The sequence below is a fragment of the Ambystoma mexicanum genome, chromosome 6p, assembly GCF_040938575.1.
Source record: "Ambystoma mexicanum isolate Mex_15411 chromosome 6p, UKY_AmexF1_1, whole genome shotgun sequence".
Taxonomy (NCBI): domain Eukaryota; kingdom Metazoa; phylum Chordata; class Amphibia; order Caudata; family Ambystomatidae; genus Ambystoma; species Ambystoma mexicanum.
The window spans coordinates 48,759,234-48,775,504 of record NC_090935.1 but is presented as its reverse complement, the minus strand read 5'-3'; the positions used below and the strand labels follow the sequence as shown (position 1 = coordinate 48,775,504).

General features: G+C 51.4%; 1 protein-coding gene across 1 annotated transcript in view; it reads left to right on the top strand.

Annotated features, from left to right (window-relative positions):
- Window positions 1-16,271, top strand: part of LOC138511196 (gamma-secretase subunit APH-1A-like) — a 240,900-nt gene that overhangs the window by 123,384 nt on the left and 101,245 nt on the right. Inside the window, exon 4 of the mRNA XM_069626715.1 lies at window positions 2,736-2,858. Coding sequence (XP_069482816.1) covers window positions 2,736-2,858 — 123 coding nt within the window. The remainder of the gene's footprint in view (window positions 1-2,735; window positions 2,859-16,271) is intronic.

Below are 16,271 nucleotides of genomic sequence, written 5' to 3'. Positions count from 1 at the left end.
TGGGGCAGAGAATGCATGTTGAGTCCAATCCCTTGGAGACCAGGATGCTAATGCAGGCTGGGCCGGTGCCACAATAAGGCACTTGCAAGCAGCTGCCTGTGGCACCATCAGCAGAGGGGCATTCTTTTTTTCCTGAAACATATAATATGTCCTTACTGTAAGGGAATGAGGATCCAGCACTTTTTATGGAGCAGCAAACAATTCTTGTGTTTCCAACAATGGATCCCTGCTGGTCAGCAACTCTTAAGCCTTGGGTGGAGAGCCCCAAAACTAGAGTTATGCAATATATACAGTGCACCAAGGGACAGGTGACAAAACGTACTTTATATCAACAACCTAGCACACGCACACACACCTGCCTATGCACACACAGACAGACACCTACGTGCTTGCGTGCACACACACACACCAACCTATGCATGCGTGCACACACACACACCAAACTATGCATGCGTGCACACACATCTGCTTATGCACACAAGCACACACCTACCTACATGTATGTGTGTGTGTGTGTGCGCGGATTATCTGCAAGGATTTACACATACGAAACACAGGACACTCAGTGGATGTCTAATGAGTCCTTAGATTAGGACTCAAAAGAGAAAAAGTCAGGGAATCAGTTACAGAATGAGTACACAGGCGATGCGCCAGAACAACCAAGAATACACTTTGGTCTACAGTGACCTCCCACTTGTATGTCCTCAGAGGAGCGTCTTCTCCAAAGAACCAAACCGAGAGTTGAGAAAAGAACGAAAGAACTTGACGAAAAGATGAAAGAACTTGACGAGAGTCCTGAAGTCCACCTTCAGGGGACATCCCTTAGGGCCGCTTTCTAAGTTATACTTTAGGGCCGGTGGCAAAGTGAAGGTTTAGGATACGGCCCATTCACCCCTTCCCCCCCACTGCCAGACGTGTCTGGAAATGTCAATGGGGCAGAGAAGTACTGGAAGTCCATGGCTTGGTCCTCAATCCTCCATCTTGCCTACCAAGGTGGCATCCTCTGGCAAGATGGCATCCAACATCAAGACCAAAGGGATGGGTTCAAAGTCCTTTACTTTATAACATTTGTAACACGCAACCAGGGACCCGTAGGTTTAAGGGCGCATAATCAAGAGACAGGCCTACAATTAGGACTTATAGTTATGGGATCCACCTGGCCCAACAAAGGCCCATGTGATCACCTGAAAACATACAGAACAGAAAGACATTTTGGCATCAGGTTTGACCAACCAAGGCCTAGGAGAATAGCCGAATTATGGAGGGATAACTAGGAGAATAGGAGCTTTTTCACTGTTTTCCTGAAAACATCTGTTGAATTGATATCTCTTAGGTCCAGTGGAAGGGCATTCCAAGCCCTTGGAGCAGCTTTCACAAACGCTCCTTTCATTGGGTATCTTTAGTTGATAAGTATTGTTGGATCTGAGAGATCTAGCGTTAGATTTCTCCGAGAGCAATTCTTTCAAGTAAGTCCCCAGGTCAGGGAACGCTGAGCTGCGGCCGACGGATGCTGGCCTAACCAACAGTGTGCATCATGGTCACACCGCAGCAAACTGGATTCTTCAAGTAAGTCCCCAGGTCAATGAACGCTGAGCTGCGGCCGACGGATGCTGGCCTAACCAACAGTGTGCATCACGGTCACACTGCAGCAAACTGGATTCTTCAAGTAAGCCCCAGGTCAGGGAACGCTGAGCTGCGGCCGACGGATGTTGGCCTAACCAACAGTGTGCAACACGGTCACACCGCAGCAAACAGGATTCTGGATTAAGGAGACCTTCCTGCCATCTGTACATGGGTTACCCACCATGACTGCCATACTCTGTGTCCAGCTCAACCACTGGGTCCTCAGACCATTGTCGCCCCCTGTCCCTTATCCATATAGAGGGCACCTCCATGAAGAGAGTGGGCCGGACACTCCTCCATGTTGCCCCGCAAGCTGGGACAGGAGCTCCGTGTTGGTGCATTGGGGGTGCCTCGGGATAGGCTGTCACTAAGGGATTGAACCAAATCGGTATGCCACAGGTCTGACTTTTTCTAGCCAGGCACCCAGTTTGGGCAACCCAGCGGTGGTTCCCATCGTCAAATGATCGGCACCAAAAAAAACATGTCGATGGCAGCGTCAACATGTCTCGCAGTCACTCCTCCTCCTGCAGCTCTCAGGGCTGTGCAGACCCTATGGAATGTATATGGCTCGCTCGCTATCCATGCCCTCCATCAGGTGACACAGCACTCCATTTGTACTTGTTTCAAGAGCTTGGTGTCTGCCCGGTGCCATTACGCATAGCTCCTCCCACAGCCACTAGATACCCTGGCCCGGTCGCTCCCTGGCGGGAGGTGCCCTGTAGGTGGGTATGTATTCAGAGGCGTAACTTAGCAATTCTGAATAGGTAAACCTCCACAGCCCGGGCACTTGGGCACTTCCTGGACCACGCGCCCCTTACCTGCACATTCATGATAGCGTTGTACAGAATGTCAGAGTGACTTGATTCTTTGTGGGGCAGGATGCGGTTTGGCTTAGGTGTGTCTCAGTGGCTGCGACTCGCTGCACGGGGTGCGGAATGCTTGAGGGTGAAAGCATTGCGCGCTTCTGGGCTTGCTTTCCTTGGCACTGTGCTCTGTCCTCTGGCTGCTACTACAGAGGGATGTGTTTGCTGAATCTTGTGTTCCGTTCGCGTCGTTGTGTACCTTGGGATCATTTTGTGGATGTTGTAACACCATTTCCCCTCTCGTTCCAGTGGCCGGACTTGGCTTTGGCATCATGAGTGGTGCCTTCTCCATGATTAACATACTAGTGGAAGCTCTGGGCCCGGGCACTGTGGGGATGTTTGGCGACTCCCACCTCTACTTCCTGACCTCAGGTATGCAAATGATAAGTGAAATTGTTGCTCTTTCCCTAATTTACACAATAGTATTGGCTGGGAGAGCGGTTATTATCCTTGTCGCCTGGTCCCGGGGCAGCCATGCTCCTGTCTCGGGAATTTAACGTGTTTCCAGATCGGTGGGCCAGAGGATGGCAGCCATCTTGCTTAGTTTCCATTGGCTGAAAGGCCTGTGACGTCAATTTCCATCGTTTATTGAAAGCACTCCAGGGCACCTTGTGTCCACTCTACATCTGCTGCGAGCAGAGGCCCACTGTACTCCAGTTCACCTAGTACCTGCCTTGCGTGATCCTGTCTCGGGCTCTGTGTAGCCCTTCAGCGGGCGGCAGCCATCTTGCTTCACTCCTGTAAGTGGAGCGGTCTGTGGCATCTGGTAATGCAACGCGCTGCACCTCATACCTTTGAGGCAATGAGCCATTTGCCAATGGCAGTTCAAGACAGGCAGATAATAAAGGGTCCTTCCTTTTAGAGCCGGTGGAAGCAATGTTGTGTCTTTTAGGGGCCGGCATAACAGCATTTTCCTAGTAAGGGCTGAGGATTGGGCACCAGTCTTTTTGATTACTGCCCCGATAAGATTCTACTTCACTTTTACTAATCTAGTCCATGTATCAAGAATTGCTTGTATTAAATCCTTAAAAATTCCCCTTTCCCCATCCCTTTGCAAACTGTGCTGATTCTGTCTCAAATACCCATTATACAAGTATTGGCAAAGACAACAGTTTTGGTTTTTGTGTAGGCATTGGTTAGGCATTTGCTGGGTCTGCCATAACTGTACCACCTGTCCATAAGATGGCAACAGATTGAAAATGGTGTGATTGGTTGGACGTATCAAAGCAGTGCCTGGCAAATGCCTATCTAATACTTTACACTGAAACTGTTGGCTTTGTCAATGCTTGTGTTCCAAAATACTTCAGTGCAAGGAACAGCTATAAATCAAGTGGCTGGAAGCACAGTTGGTTAAGACATTTGTATTATACCAGTAGCATATTTTGAGCCACAATAATGCCATTAACTCTTGTCCGACTGCTGTGAAATACCATTGGCAGACCAACGCTTGATGTTACTGCTTGATAAAGCTAGCTCAAAGGGAACACAGGAGGATGTGGTTTCGGCAGGAAGGGGCAGGTCGTGCATGGGAAAAGTCGCAGGGATTAGCATGGCCATGGGCAGTCAGTGGATAACCAAAAACGCCCACAAGCTATGTGTCTCTCCTCATGTCTGCTTGCTTCTAGCTGTACTACAATGCAATAGTTTCGGCTTATCCTAATAGCCAGATCTAAAAATCATGAAGCAGTAGCTTGAGAATTTCTCTACTGGACTTCACTCTGAAGGTCTAGAAGGGGGCTCCTTGAGAGCAGCTGTGGCTGAGCGCATAAAGAGGTGGGGTGCAACCTAAAACACCTTCTAGGACTGATAGATTTATGAGACTGTGGCAAGAGACCTCAGAGAGGCTAACGCCCATCACTCGCAACAGAGGTTCCCCCCCCACGTACGACATATTGGACTGGGTAAGAGGGAGCCTTACCTCGTACAATGGGAGTGGGAAAGAAACTCCTTTTAAGGATTTGAAAGGAGATCTACCAAAAATGTGGGGTGCAGCGATAATACAGCTGCGCTCTCGCGAGATGCTGATGCAAAGAATGACGGGTGTAGAGTGGAAACCCCGTCAAAGCTATGGGGGGTAGGGGGAGGTTTATAGAATGGCTGGACAGGGTGACAGAGTAATGTGCAGAGGTCTTTCCCTGCCTACCCTGCCTCTGCGCTCCTACCCTTACCCACCCTGACCCTACATCTCATGCAGGGGCCCCAATTGGTATTTATGGAGCTCCTGGGCGTAACGATTTCCCTCTGACCAGGAGTTACTCATTGTGACCCAGGAGCTTAAAGTCCAGCCTCGTGCATAGAGTGATTGAATGACACCAAAAACGTGCTCATTTTCCCCCAAACTGGCATGCACCATAAAATGCACATTCTCCTGGTCGCTTGCGCTCCATTGCTGTGTTTCTGTTGAGTCCTCTGCCTCTTAGCATGTTGCTGTACCTCTCTTCACTTTTTACATTCTCTTTAAATGACTTTCCCTTTTCTTTCTTTTCTGTCCGCTCTTCCTCATTCAGTCTTTACGTGCCTTTGCCGCTACTTCATCACTCGGGCACTGCACCTACTACTGCATTCATATCTTTTTATGTGTTTATTGTACTGATTTATTAAAAACCTTATACAAAGCATTCAGCTACAGAAAAAACAAGAATAAATAGTGGGGAGATATCCGGAACAACAATCGTCAATTAGTGCAACATTCCATCGTTAGGAACCTGAAGAAAAGGAAAAGGGGAGACAAATAAAATTGCACATCTATTAAAAAAAAAAAAAAAAAATTACCACAACTATCAAAATTAATCAGTTAATTTCCGCTTAATTAGAAAATTGACTACCGCAATCAAAAGTGCTGTGCGGAGGCCACCAGGGGGCGCACAGGCAATGGCTGCCTGATTCCCATGCTCCACCAATGGCCAGGTCTTAACCGGGACTGAGCCCCCCCAAGACCCACCCGCGGCGAAAGTGTGGGCCGAAGAGCAGGGAGACCCCCTGGTACCCCCATGGAACGAAACAGCGGGGTCGGAGGACCCCCGGAGAGCAGAGATCCGGGGCTGCAGACCCAGCAGTGGGAGCGCCGCAGAGGGCCCGGGCGGCACGAAGCCGGAAGACAGAGCCGCAGCCCGCCGCACAGGAGGTCGGGACGGGAGGGTCCGTCCTCCTACGCCGCGGCGGACACCCGTCCCCCACGGCGCTGACACAGAGCGGGGACCTGGGGGACTCACACTGGGAGGCGGTCTGCCTGCACCTCCCAGGCGAAGAGGGCGCGGACCGCGTGAGAGACGTGCCCGACCCGGAGACGGGAGCGCCGGCCCGGATAGGCCACTGGAGAGGCGAGAGCTCCGGAGCGGACTCAGAGGCCCCCCACGGGGGATAGCGGGCTGCCCGCGAGGCGGTCGGCAACTCTTCCGCCCCCCCCACCCCCATAGTGGGCCTCAGGCAGCGGGGAGGTGCCCCCACAACTAACACGCGCGAGTCACGTCCACAGCCTGCCACCACGCGGCGACCGGCGCGGCAGCCGGGTGCCCCTCCCGCGGCAAGGAAGACACAAAGGGCGCGGAAGACCCAGAGGACACTGGGTGTGAGGCCCCCGCGGCGGGGGCTGGCGGGGCGTGTGCCTGCCCAGAGGTGATCCCCCCCCCCCAGGCACAGCGAAGACCCGTGAAAGGAGAGAGAGGCGGCCTAGCCCCCGGATCCCCAACCCCACCACCGGAGAGGGCTTCGGGCACAAGCATCACGCTGGCCGGGTCCGCGGCCCACCACCACGCGGTGAGCAATGCGGCAACCAAGCACTCCTCCCCCCACCAAGGAGGACATAAAGGGCGCGGAAGGCCCTGAGGATACCGGGTGTGAGGCCCCCGCCTGAGGCTGGCGGGGCGTGTGCCCGCCCTTCCACCAGTGGGGCACAGGTGGACCCACGAAGTGACCCGCGAAGTAAACCAGGAGCTCCCCACAATCAAAGTATACCCAACGGAGAGCCCAGAGGGGGACCGAATGGACTGGCAGAGGAACTTGCAGAAATATTGCTACCGAGACCCAGGCCCCTACGAAAATGACCCGGTCCAAGTCAGAGGGATGGGCCATTCAGAGGCCGCTGCCCCCTCAACGGAGGCAATGGAAAGGGGCTTTGCGTCCATCTTGCAAGAAATTAGAGACATGCGCTCCGACATTGCCCAGAAGTTTGAAAAGATGGACCAACGGGTTGACAAAGTTGAGGACTCCTACAGGTCGAATCCAATCAATCCTCCTCAGCGACCCTAGAGATAGAGACTAATATGAGGTTATCAGCCCTGGAGAAGAAGGAGGAAGAGAGGTCAAGACAAATGGACGATTTGAGAATAGGGAACGGAGAAACAACCTCAGGTTCTTTGGGGTCCCGGAGGCAGAGGGGGAAACGGAGAGAGAGCTCACCCGAATGGTGCGGAACATAATCGCCCTCCTCTTTGAAGAGGAGATGACCGCTGAACTCACGTTTGATCGGGTACACAGAGCGGGTGGACGAGCAGGGGGTCCCTGATCGATTTTGGTCCGGTTCCACTACTATCTGGAGAAGACACGGGTACTGGAAGCAGCCAGGAGAGCCCAAGAGATTACGTACAACAACTCACAGGTCTCCATCTTTCAAGACCTCTCCGCATACACATTATCCAAACGCAGGATGTGCCGCCCCCTCACACAGCTGCTGAAAGAGAAGGGAGTACGATATAGATGGGGCTTCCCCTTCTCCCTAACCTTCGAATACCAGGGACAACGGACGACGTTGATCACGGAGGAAGACATCAAGGGAGCCATCCAGGGCTACGTGGTGGACCCGCCCCCCCGAAGGGGGCCATCAGGGCCGGCAACGGGCGGAGCAAGTGGCCCAGGCCCGTTGAGCGAAAGAAGGAAGAAATCTGGGGCATGGAAAATTAGGAAAATGAGCACACCCTCACCAGCGAAAGAGGCAGAGCGGAATAACTCAGAGGGATGATCACCAAGTGTTAGGAAAGATTTCGTAATTGTAGGGAATTTTCCTTCCATGTGGCAACCCCTAAACTTTTTGCTATTGTTTTTAACCTTGTTCTTGACTTTGCCAGAGAAGTACAGCCTTCTGCCGCACTTCTCTGGGCTTTCGCTCCTTTTCTTACGGGGAAACTGACATGCCCTTAAGACAGTCAGTACCCGGGAACACTGTTTCCCGTAGTTTCTTCTATCGTGTTGCGGCTTTAGTGCAACATGACACAAGAGGGCACTGTAAGCTAAGTTACAGCTCTCTTGGGTCTCTAGCCTTCTACAGACCATAGATACTCTTTTAGGATGGTATTTGATCGGTGCAAGTCATTCAGGGACTCGAATGGTGGCAGCGATCGTTTTGTTTATTTTGAGCTCCTTTTGGCGTTCTGAGCACGTTTTTGCACTGAACCCAAAATGGTGGCCTGGCTCTCCAAAATGGCCAGACCACGAGGCTCCTTTGTCTTGTCCACTGACCGTCTTGCTCCCTTCACCTTCCCCAGGTCGGGCGACCCGGGGCCTTCCTTATTTGGGCATGTACTTTCCCGCGAAACGTGGTTGCTTTCGCGGGCTTCTACATGTCGTTTGTGTGCCTCCAGGGTGTGGGCTGGGATGTCTGGTCCCAATACACATCCTGGGTGCCAGAGAGTCTGGGGTGGTGTGAATGCCTGGGACCACCGTGGTCCGTGATTGGTCCACGTATGGTATGTGTGTTGATGAGCGGATCTCCCATTGGCTCCCCTCCGTTTTGGCGCGAAGGGAACCGTGGATAAGAGGGAGCTGGAAACACCACTACCATGTCGATCTCCTGAGTTCTCACGAACGAAGGAATACAGGAGCCAAGTATCCTGCAACCAAGAGGCTGGACCGAGGAATCGCTGGTGACCCGCTGAAGGAATCCTCCTTTGCACTGCTGTCGTCCTGTGAAACCCTTTCCTCCTTGGATCGAACCAGAAGGCCTGTACTGGTGCTTCGACCTTTGGAATAGCAGGAACAGCTATTCCCGGCGACTTCATCATCTCCTGCCAAGTAAGCCTTCGGAAGTGTCTCTGGGCCATCCAGTTGACTGACCAGCTTACAAGGGAGTCCTGCTCTGTAACTGCCGCCAGGTTGTGCTGTATTTCGAGTCCTTGTCACTCTCCCACGCTTCGTACACTTGGCGTTCCCAAGTCTGAAGGGAGGAGTGTACATTTGGCTTGAATACACACGGCCGCTCCGTTGTCCTGCTGCGGCAACAAAACTGTGCTGGTTTCGTCGATTGGGACGTCTTTTTGCTCTACACGACTACGAGGCGTTCCCTGCTCTTCTGAACCTGCCAGCTGCTGAATCTAACGTGGAGAAGCCTGGGTCTGCTTGCTTCGGGGACCGGTGAGTAGTTCTGGTCGCCCTCCTGCAGTATCCCATTGCTTTTCCCTGCTGTGTAAAAACAGCACCCTTTTGGCCGTACTCGCGCTCTGCTTCTGCCCGCTGTGGAGGCTGCGCTTGAGTTGCGGAACCTGCTCTCCTTCTGCTGTGCACTAACCCGAACTGCCTGACTTCCTACGAAGAGCTTCCCCTTTTGCCCGTTGGCACCGGCGTGGCAGGTACTTTGAGCACAAGGCTCCACTCTTCGCAGGGCTCGGACTTCCATCTAGTTAGGTGCCTCTGAAGGCGAACTGAGTCTAAAGCATTATCGCACTGCCTGTTTTCCTTTCCTTTCAGGTGGACTACATATTTCGTGCTTTAAACGCTTGCGACTGTGTATTTGTATATATATTGTGTTGAGATGGTATGTGTTGGTTTAATATTGTGATATTGTGATTTTCTCGCTACGGTCGTTGTTTTAAAGGCCTTAAAATAAATGTGTTTATATTTTTGATATAACAACTGTTTGGAGTAGTTTGTAAGCGCTCTTGCTTTGTGTGCTCATTGCGGGCTTTCAGTCACCCTCACCCCTCCTGAGACCTAGTCTTGACCGCCGCGATCGCTACCTTGATTGGTCTAGCTTGTCCAGAGGTTACCCTGTTCCAAGTAATTAGGTTGGCCTTCTGAACTTCTGCGCCACCAGGACAGAGTTCAGAAATCCGTCTTAACAAATTGGTGGCAGCGGTGGGATACGACTGAAGGTATCCAGTGTTGCGCTCGAACTAAGGCATTTCAGGTTATTCCAAACAGTACACGTAGTGAATTGTTGTAATATAACTTTAAAAAGGCCATAGTCCTATCAAACAGTATGGAAGCAAATACCTTGTTAACTTTAAATGCTTCCAAATCAGAAACGCTGAAAAAGATGTGTGCGGAGAGAGGTGTTTCCTCTCAAGGCACAAAATTGGAAATGATCCAGAGAATCGTGGCGTGGCAAGAAGCGCAGCTTGACGCTATAACTTCCGAGGACAGTGCAGAAGGTGGTGGGGCTGCTCTCACTGGCAGAACCGACGGTTCTGCCGCTGCACTGATCCATCGCGACCACGAGGACAGGGAGGATGTAATGTCTAATGTTTCCTCTGCCAGTGTTGATGGGGAGGCTATGCTTGAATTCAAGAAGCAAGAGCTGCGGTTTAGGCAGCAGGAGCTTGAATTCAGCATAGCCAAACTAAAAATCGAACAGGCAGAAAAACAGAAAGACCGGGATCACCAGTTGGAACTGGCCAAGCTTCAGGTTGCAAATGGATCCAAGGGTCCTAGACATGGGTCTGGGGCTTCCTCTCATCCACGGTTTCCGAAAGATCTGCTCAGTGTGTATGAAGAAAGGAATGACATTATGGACTGGCTGAATGCGTTTGAGTATGCGTGCAAGGTCCAGGAAGTTGACAATGCTGATAAGATTGCGTGGTTGCTCAGTAGACTGCCCCATTCTGGCTGTAGTGCCATTATGGAAATGTCGAAGGCTGAGCGGGCTGATTTCGCAATGTTAAAGCAAACTCTCATTTTAAAGTTTGGGAAGACTCCGGCCCAATATTTAAAGCGTTTTCGAGAGTATAAGAAAAAGGAAGGTGGTACTTGGGTATCTTATGTCGCTGAATCTTTGAAAAACTTAACTGGCTGGGTCGAAGGTTATAAGGTTTCTACCTTCGAAGGCATGATCAATCTGGTCATGCTGGAACACATTTTTGCTTCTTCTTCCCCGGAGCTTAAGCAGCATTTGGCCGATTCGAAGGAGATAGATCCTAAGAAGCTGGCCATTGCAGCAGACTTATGGGTGTCACATCGAGTGTCCCATAAGGACAAAACTCATCCTGGTAAGCAGGAGGAAGGGAAAAAGTCCAAAGATATGGAGGGTGGGGAATCTGCTAAATCTTCTTCCCATAAGGGCCACAAAAAGAAAAACAAGGGTAAGACACAAGAGAACTCACAGGGTAGTGGAGGTTCGCCTCCGAAACAGAACTCTGGTTACAATAAGCCTCCCTACGTAAACAGACCCAATGGGGCTTGTTTTTCTTGTGGAGCAACTGACCATGTGAAGGGGGATCCCCGTTGTAAGGTTAGACCTTTGGGGGTCCACTCCGCTAATCTGGCCTTCTCCTCCTACGAGGAAGAAGAGATTACAGGAGCATCCTTCTCCTCAGACTCATTTCCCAGCGGAATAGAGGCTGAGGTAGTTTTAGTGTCCCTGGGTTCCTGGGAGCCTAAAGTCGCAGAGGCTTATGCTAGGATTCCGGATAATACCAAGCACTACTTTAAAGACAGTGTGCTGATCAATGGAGTGGATACTCCAGCTCTTAGGGATAGTGGGTGCAGTCGAACTGTAGTGGATTCTACCTTGGTAGACTCAGAGGAAGTTGCCAGAGCTACTCTGATGCCCACTAAGTTGGCTGACGGCCCCCTCCGTATGTTTCCCGTGATCCCTGTAAATCTTACTTTAAATGGTACAGCAGTCAGGATTCCAGTGAGCATTCAGAGAAACGTCCCGGGAAAGGTCTTGTTGGGCAATGATCTCAGAGCTTTAGGGCTCGTAGGAGACACTGCCGAAAGACCCTACACACGGTCTCAAGCAAGGGCAGCATTGGCCAAGTCCAATACGCCGCCCCAGCCGAAGGGGAAACCCAAGGCGAAAGGAGTCTACAAGTCAAGACGAGGGAAAGAGAATGTTCCCCCGAGCTCGCCTACCACTGCGGTGGAGGAAGTTGGTCAATCGCCCGGGCCTGACGAGGAGGTGGCGATGCCTGAAGTATTCGACCCCAACGATCATCCTGAACTAAAAGACTTGTTAGTTGAAGGAGGTCCTGATAGGGACGAATTCAGTAAAGGCCAACGTGAGTGCCCATCTCTGGAAGGCCTAAGGAGACAGGCCTGCTCCCAGCTTGAGGGTGAACCTCCTGGGAAGCATAGGATTTATTGGGAAGGTGGACTCCTGTATAGTGAGCCCACAGAGTCTACAGAAGGAGACCATAGGAGGTTGGTGGTTCCCCTTGCTGTTAGGCCCTTCCTCCTGCAGTTGGCGCATGAAGTTCCCCTTGCTGGTCACCTTGGTATGAAGAGGACCAAGCAAAGGTTATCCATGCACTTCTACTGGCCCAAGATGGGGGTGCAAGTAGAAAGTCACTGCAGGAGTTGTGCCTCCTGCCAGTTGTCTGGTAAGGTTGGCGCGACAATCCAAGCTCCGTTGGTACCGCTCCCAGTTGTGGGGGTACCATTTGAAAGGGTAGGGATCGACATCGTTGGTCCCCTTGACCCGCAAACATCCTCGGGCAATAGGTTTATCCTGGTGCTGGTCGACCATGCAACCAGGTACCCTGAGGCCATCCCATTGAAAACTGTAACTGCCAAGTCAGTTGCAAAAGCTTTACTCGGCATATTTACTAGGGTTGGCTTCCCTAAAGAAGTTGTGTCAGATCGTGGCAGCAACTTTATGTCGAAGTATATGCAGGCTATGTGGAAAGAATGTGGGGTCACCTACAAGTTCTCTTCTGCATACCACCCCCAGACCAATGGTCTGGTGGAACGTTTCAACAGAACGTTAAAGAGCATGATTGGGGCTCTGGAGGAGCCCCAGAGAAGAAAATGGGATCTTCTTTTACCATGCCTACTGTTTGCCTACCGAGAGGTACCACAGGAGGGTGTTGGCTTCAGCCCCTTCGAACTTCTGTTCGGTCATCCCGTACGGGGACCCTTAGCCATTGTCAAAGAGGGATGGGAGATGCCCACTCCCCCTGTTACTACCAATGTAGTTGATTATGTGCTAGGGCTCAGAAAACGGATGGTACTTCTGATGGGCTTGGCTAGTGATAAATTGAAGGCAGGGCAAGCGCTGGTGAAACATTGGTACGACCAGAAAGCTTCCCTCATCAACTTTACACCTGGTCAGCAAGTCCTGATCATGAATCCAATAAGGCCTCGAGCTTTACAGGACAAATGGTCAGGCCCTTACACAGTGGTGGAGCCCCTGGGTGAGGTGAACTATTTAGTGGACCTTGGAAGGCCTGGACAGGCTCCAAAAGTGTTCCACGTGAATAGGCTGAAGGCTTTCGTCCCAAGAGTCGAAATCGCAGCACTGCTACTGGCTTCAGATGTTGAGGAAGAGGAGTCAGAACCTCTCCCCGACCTGTTCCAAAGCGGTCCTTCAGATAGCTCCGTTGAGGGTGTCCGAGTGGCCCCTCACCTGACTTCTGATCAGCAGGCTGAGGTGAAAAGTTTGCTTAGGCAGTTTTCCCCCCTGTTTTCACAGTCCCCTGGTTTGACACCTTGGTGCAAACATAACATTGACACAGGAGACAGTGTACCTACCAAAAGTAGGGGATACAGGATGTCAGATAAAGTACGGTCTTATATTAAGACCGAGGTCAACAAGATGTTAGACCTTGGGGTGATTGAACCCTCTAGTAGTCCTTGGTCCAGTCCTGTGGTTTTGGTTCCAAAAGCAGGCACTTCTGAATTGAGGTTCTGCGTGGATTACAGGGCTCTGAATGCTGTCACCAAGACAGATGCACACCCCTTGCCTCGAACAGATGAGCTGGTGGATACTTTGGGTGCCTCCAAGTACCTCAGCACGTTTGACCTCACTGCTGGCTATTGGCAAATAGCTTTAGCAGAACATGCCAAGGAGAAGACAGCATTTTCTACTCCAGACGGCCTTTACCAATTCCGGGTAATGCCGTTCGGGTTGAAGAATGCACCTGCCACTTTCCAGAGGCTTGTGAATCATGTGTTGAATGGGTTGGACGAATTCTGTCTTGCATATCTGGACGATATAGCAGTTTTCAGTGCCACCTGGGAAGACCATGTGAAACACCTCAGGATTGTGCTCCAGGCTCTTCAGAAAGCCCACTTGACCATAAAGGCTAGTAAATGCCAGATTGGACAAGGCTCAGTGGTTTACCTTGGACATGAAGTAGGTGGAGGGAGGATACAGCCTCTACCCAGTAAAGTACAAGCAGTACAAGACTGGCCTACCCCCACTACGCAAACCCAAGTGAGAGCCTTCTTAGGACTCACGGGTTATTATCGCAATTTTGTGGCAGACTATGGCACCATAGCTGCTCCTCTGACTGCCCTCACAACTCCGAAGAAACCCAAGAAGGTAACTTGGACCGACGAGTGTGAGAAGGCCTTCAATGGCTTAAAAGACTCCTTGTGCCAGGCGCCTGTGCTCAGGGCCCCTGATTATCAAAGACCTTTTATCGTGCAGACGGATGCCTCTGACACTGGGATAGGAGCTGTACTATCACAAGTAGATGAGAAGGGTAAGGAACACCCTATCGGTTTTATTAGTCGCCAGCTTAAGGACAGAGAGCTCAGATGGTCCACGGTAGAGAAAGAATGTTTCTCTGTTGTGTGGGCCCTAAGGAAGCTGAGGCCCTACCTCTATGGGACCCACTTCACTGTGCAGACTGACCATAAGCCGTTAAAGTGGCTAATGAACATGAAGGGGGAGAATCCAAAGTTGCTTAGGTGGTCCATAAGTCTACAAGGCTTCGACTTCACTATTGAGCATAGGCCAGGTGTCCAACATAGCAATGCTGATGGGTTGTCCAGAATGTTTTACCGACCTGAACAAGAGACTCATCCAGGGGTGGATTAGTTCCCCCTGTCCATAGTCTGGGAGGGGCGAGTGTTAGGAAAGATTTCGTAATTGTAGGGAATTTTCCTTCCATGTGGCAACCCCTAAACTTTTTGCTATTGTTTTTAACCTTGTTCTTGACTTTGCCAGAGAAGTACAGCCTTCTGCCGCACTTCTCTGGGCTTTCGCTCCTTTTCTTACGGGGAAACTGACATGCCCTTAAGACAGTCAGTACCGGGGAACACTGTTTCCCGTAGTTTCTTCTATCGTGTTGCGGCTTTAGTGCAACATGACACAAGAGGGCACTGTAAGCTAAGTTACAGCTCTCTTGGGTCTCTAGCCTTCTACAGACCCTAGATACTCTTTTAGGATGGTATTTGATCGGTGCAAGTCATTCAGGGACTCGAATGGTGGCAGCGATCGTTTTGTTTATTTTGAGCTCCTTTTGGCGTTCTGAGCACGTTTTTGCACTGAACCCAAAATGGTGGCCTGGCTCTCCAAAATGGCCAGACCACGAGGCTCCTTTGTCTTGTCCACTGACCGTCTTGCTCCCTTCACCTTCCCCAGGTCGGGCGACCCGGGGCCTTCCTTATTTGGGCATGTACTTTCCCGCGAAACGTGGTTGCTTTCGCGGGCTTCTACATGTCGTTTGTGTGCCTCCAGGGTGTGGGCTGGGATGTCTGGTCCCAATACACATCCTGGGTGCCAGAGAGTCTGGGGTGGTGTGAATGCCTGGGACCACCGTGGTCCGTGATTGGTCCACGTATGGTATGTGTGTTGATGAGCGGATCTCCCATTGGCTCCCCTCCATTTTGGCGCGAAGGGAACCGTGGAAAAGAGGGAGCTGGAAACACCACTACCATGTCGATCTCCTGAGTTCTCACGAACGAAGGAATACAGGAGCCAAGTATCCTGCAACCAAGAGGCTGGACCGAGGAATCGCTGGTGACCCGCTGAAGGAATCCTCCTTTGCACTGCTGTCGTCCTGTGAAACCCTTTCCTCCTTGGATCGAACCAGAAGGCCTGTACTGGTGCTTCGACCTTTGGAATAGCAGGAACAGCTATTCCCGGCGACTTCATCATCTCCTGCCAAGTAAGCCTTCGGAAGTGTCTCTGGGCCATCCAGTTGACTGACCAGCTTACAAGGGAGTCCAGCTCTGTAACTGCCGCCAGGTTGTGCTGTATTTCGAGTCCTTGTCACTCTCCCACGCTTCGTACACTTGGCGTTCCCAAGTCTGAAGGGAGGAGTGTACATTTGGCTTGAATACACACGGCCGCTCCGTTGTCCTGCTGCGGCAACAAAACTGTGCTGGTTTCGTCGATTGGGACGTCTTTTTGCTCTACACGACTACGAGGCGTTCCCTGCTCTTCTGAACCTGCCAGCTGCTGAATCTAACGTGGAGAAGCCTGGGTCTGCTTGCTTCATGGACCGGTGAGTAGTTCTGGTCGCCCTCCTGCAGTATCCCATTGCTTTTCCCTTCTGTGTAAAAACAGCACCCTTTTGGCCGTACTCGCGCTCTGCTTCTGCCCGCTGTGGAGGCTGCGCTTGAGTTGCGGAACCTGCTCTCCTTCTGCTGTGCACTAACCCGAACTGCCTGACTACGAAGAGCTTCCCCTTTTGCCCGTTGGCACCGGCGTGGCAGGTACTTTGAGCACAAGGCTCCACTCTTCGCAGGGCTCGGACTTCCATCTAGTTAGGTGCCTCTGAAGGCGAACTGAGTCTAAAGCATTATCGCACTGCCTGTTTTCCTTTCCTTTCAGGTGGACTACATATTTCGTGCTTTAAACGCTTGCGACTGTGTATTTGTATATATATTGTGTTGAGATGGTAT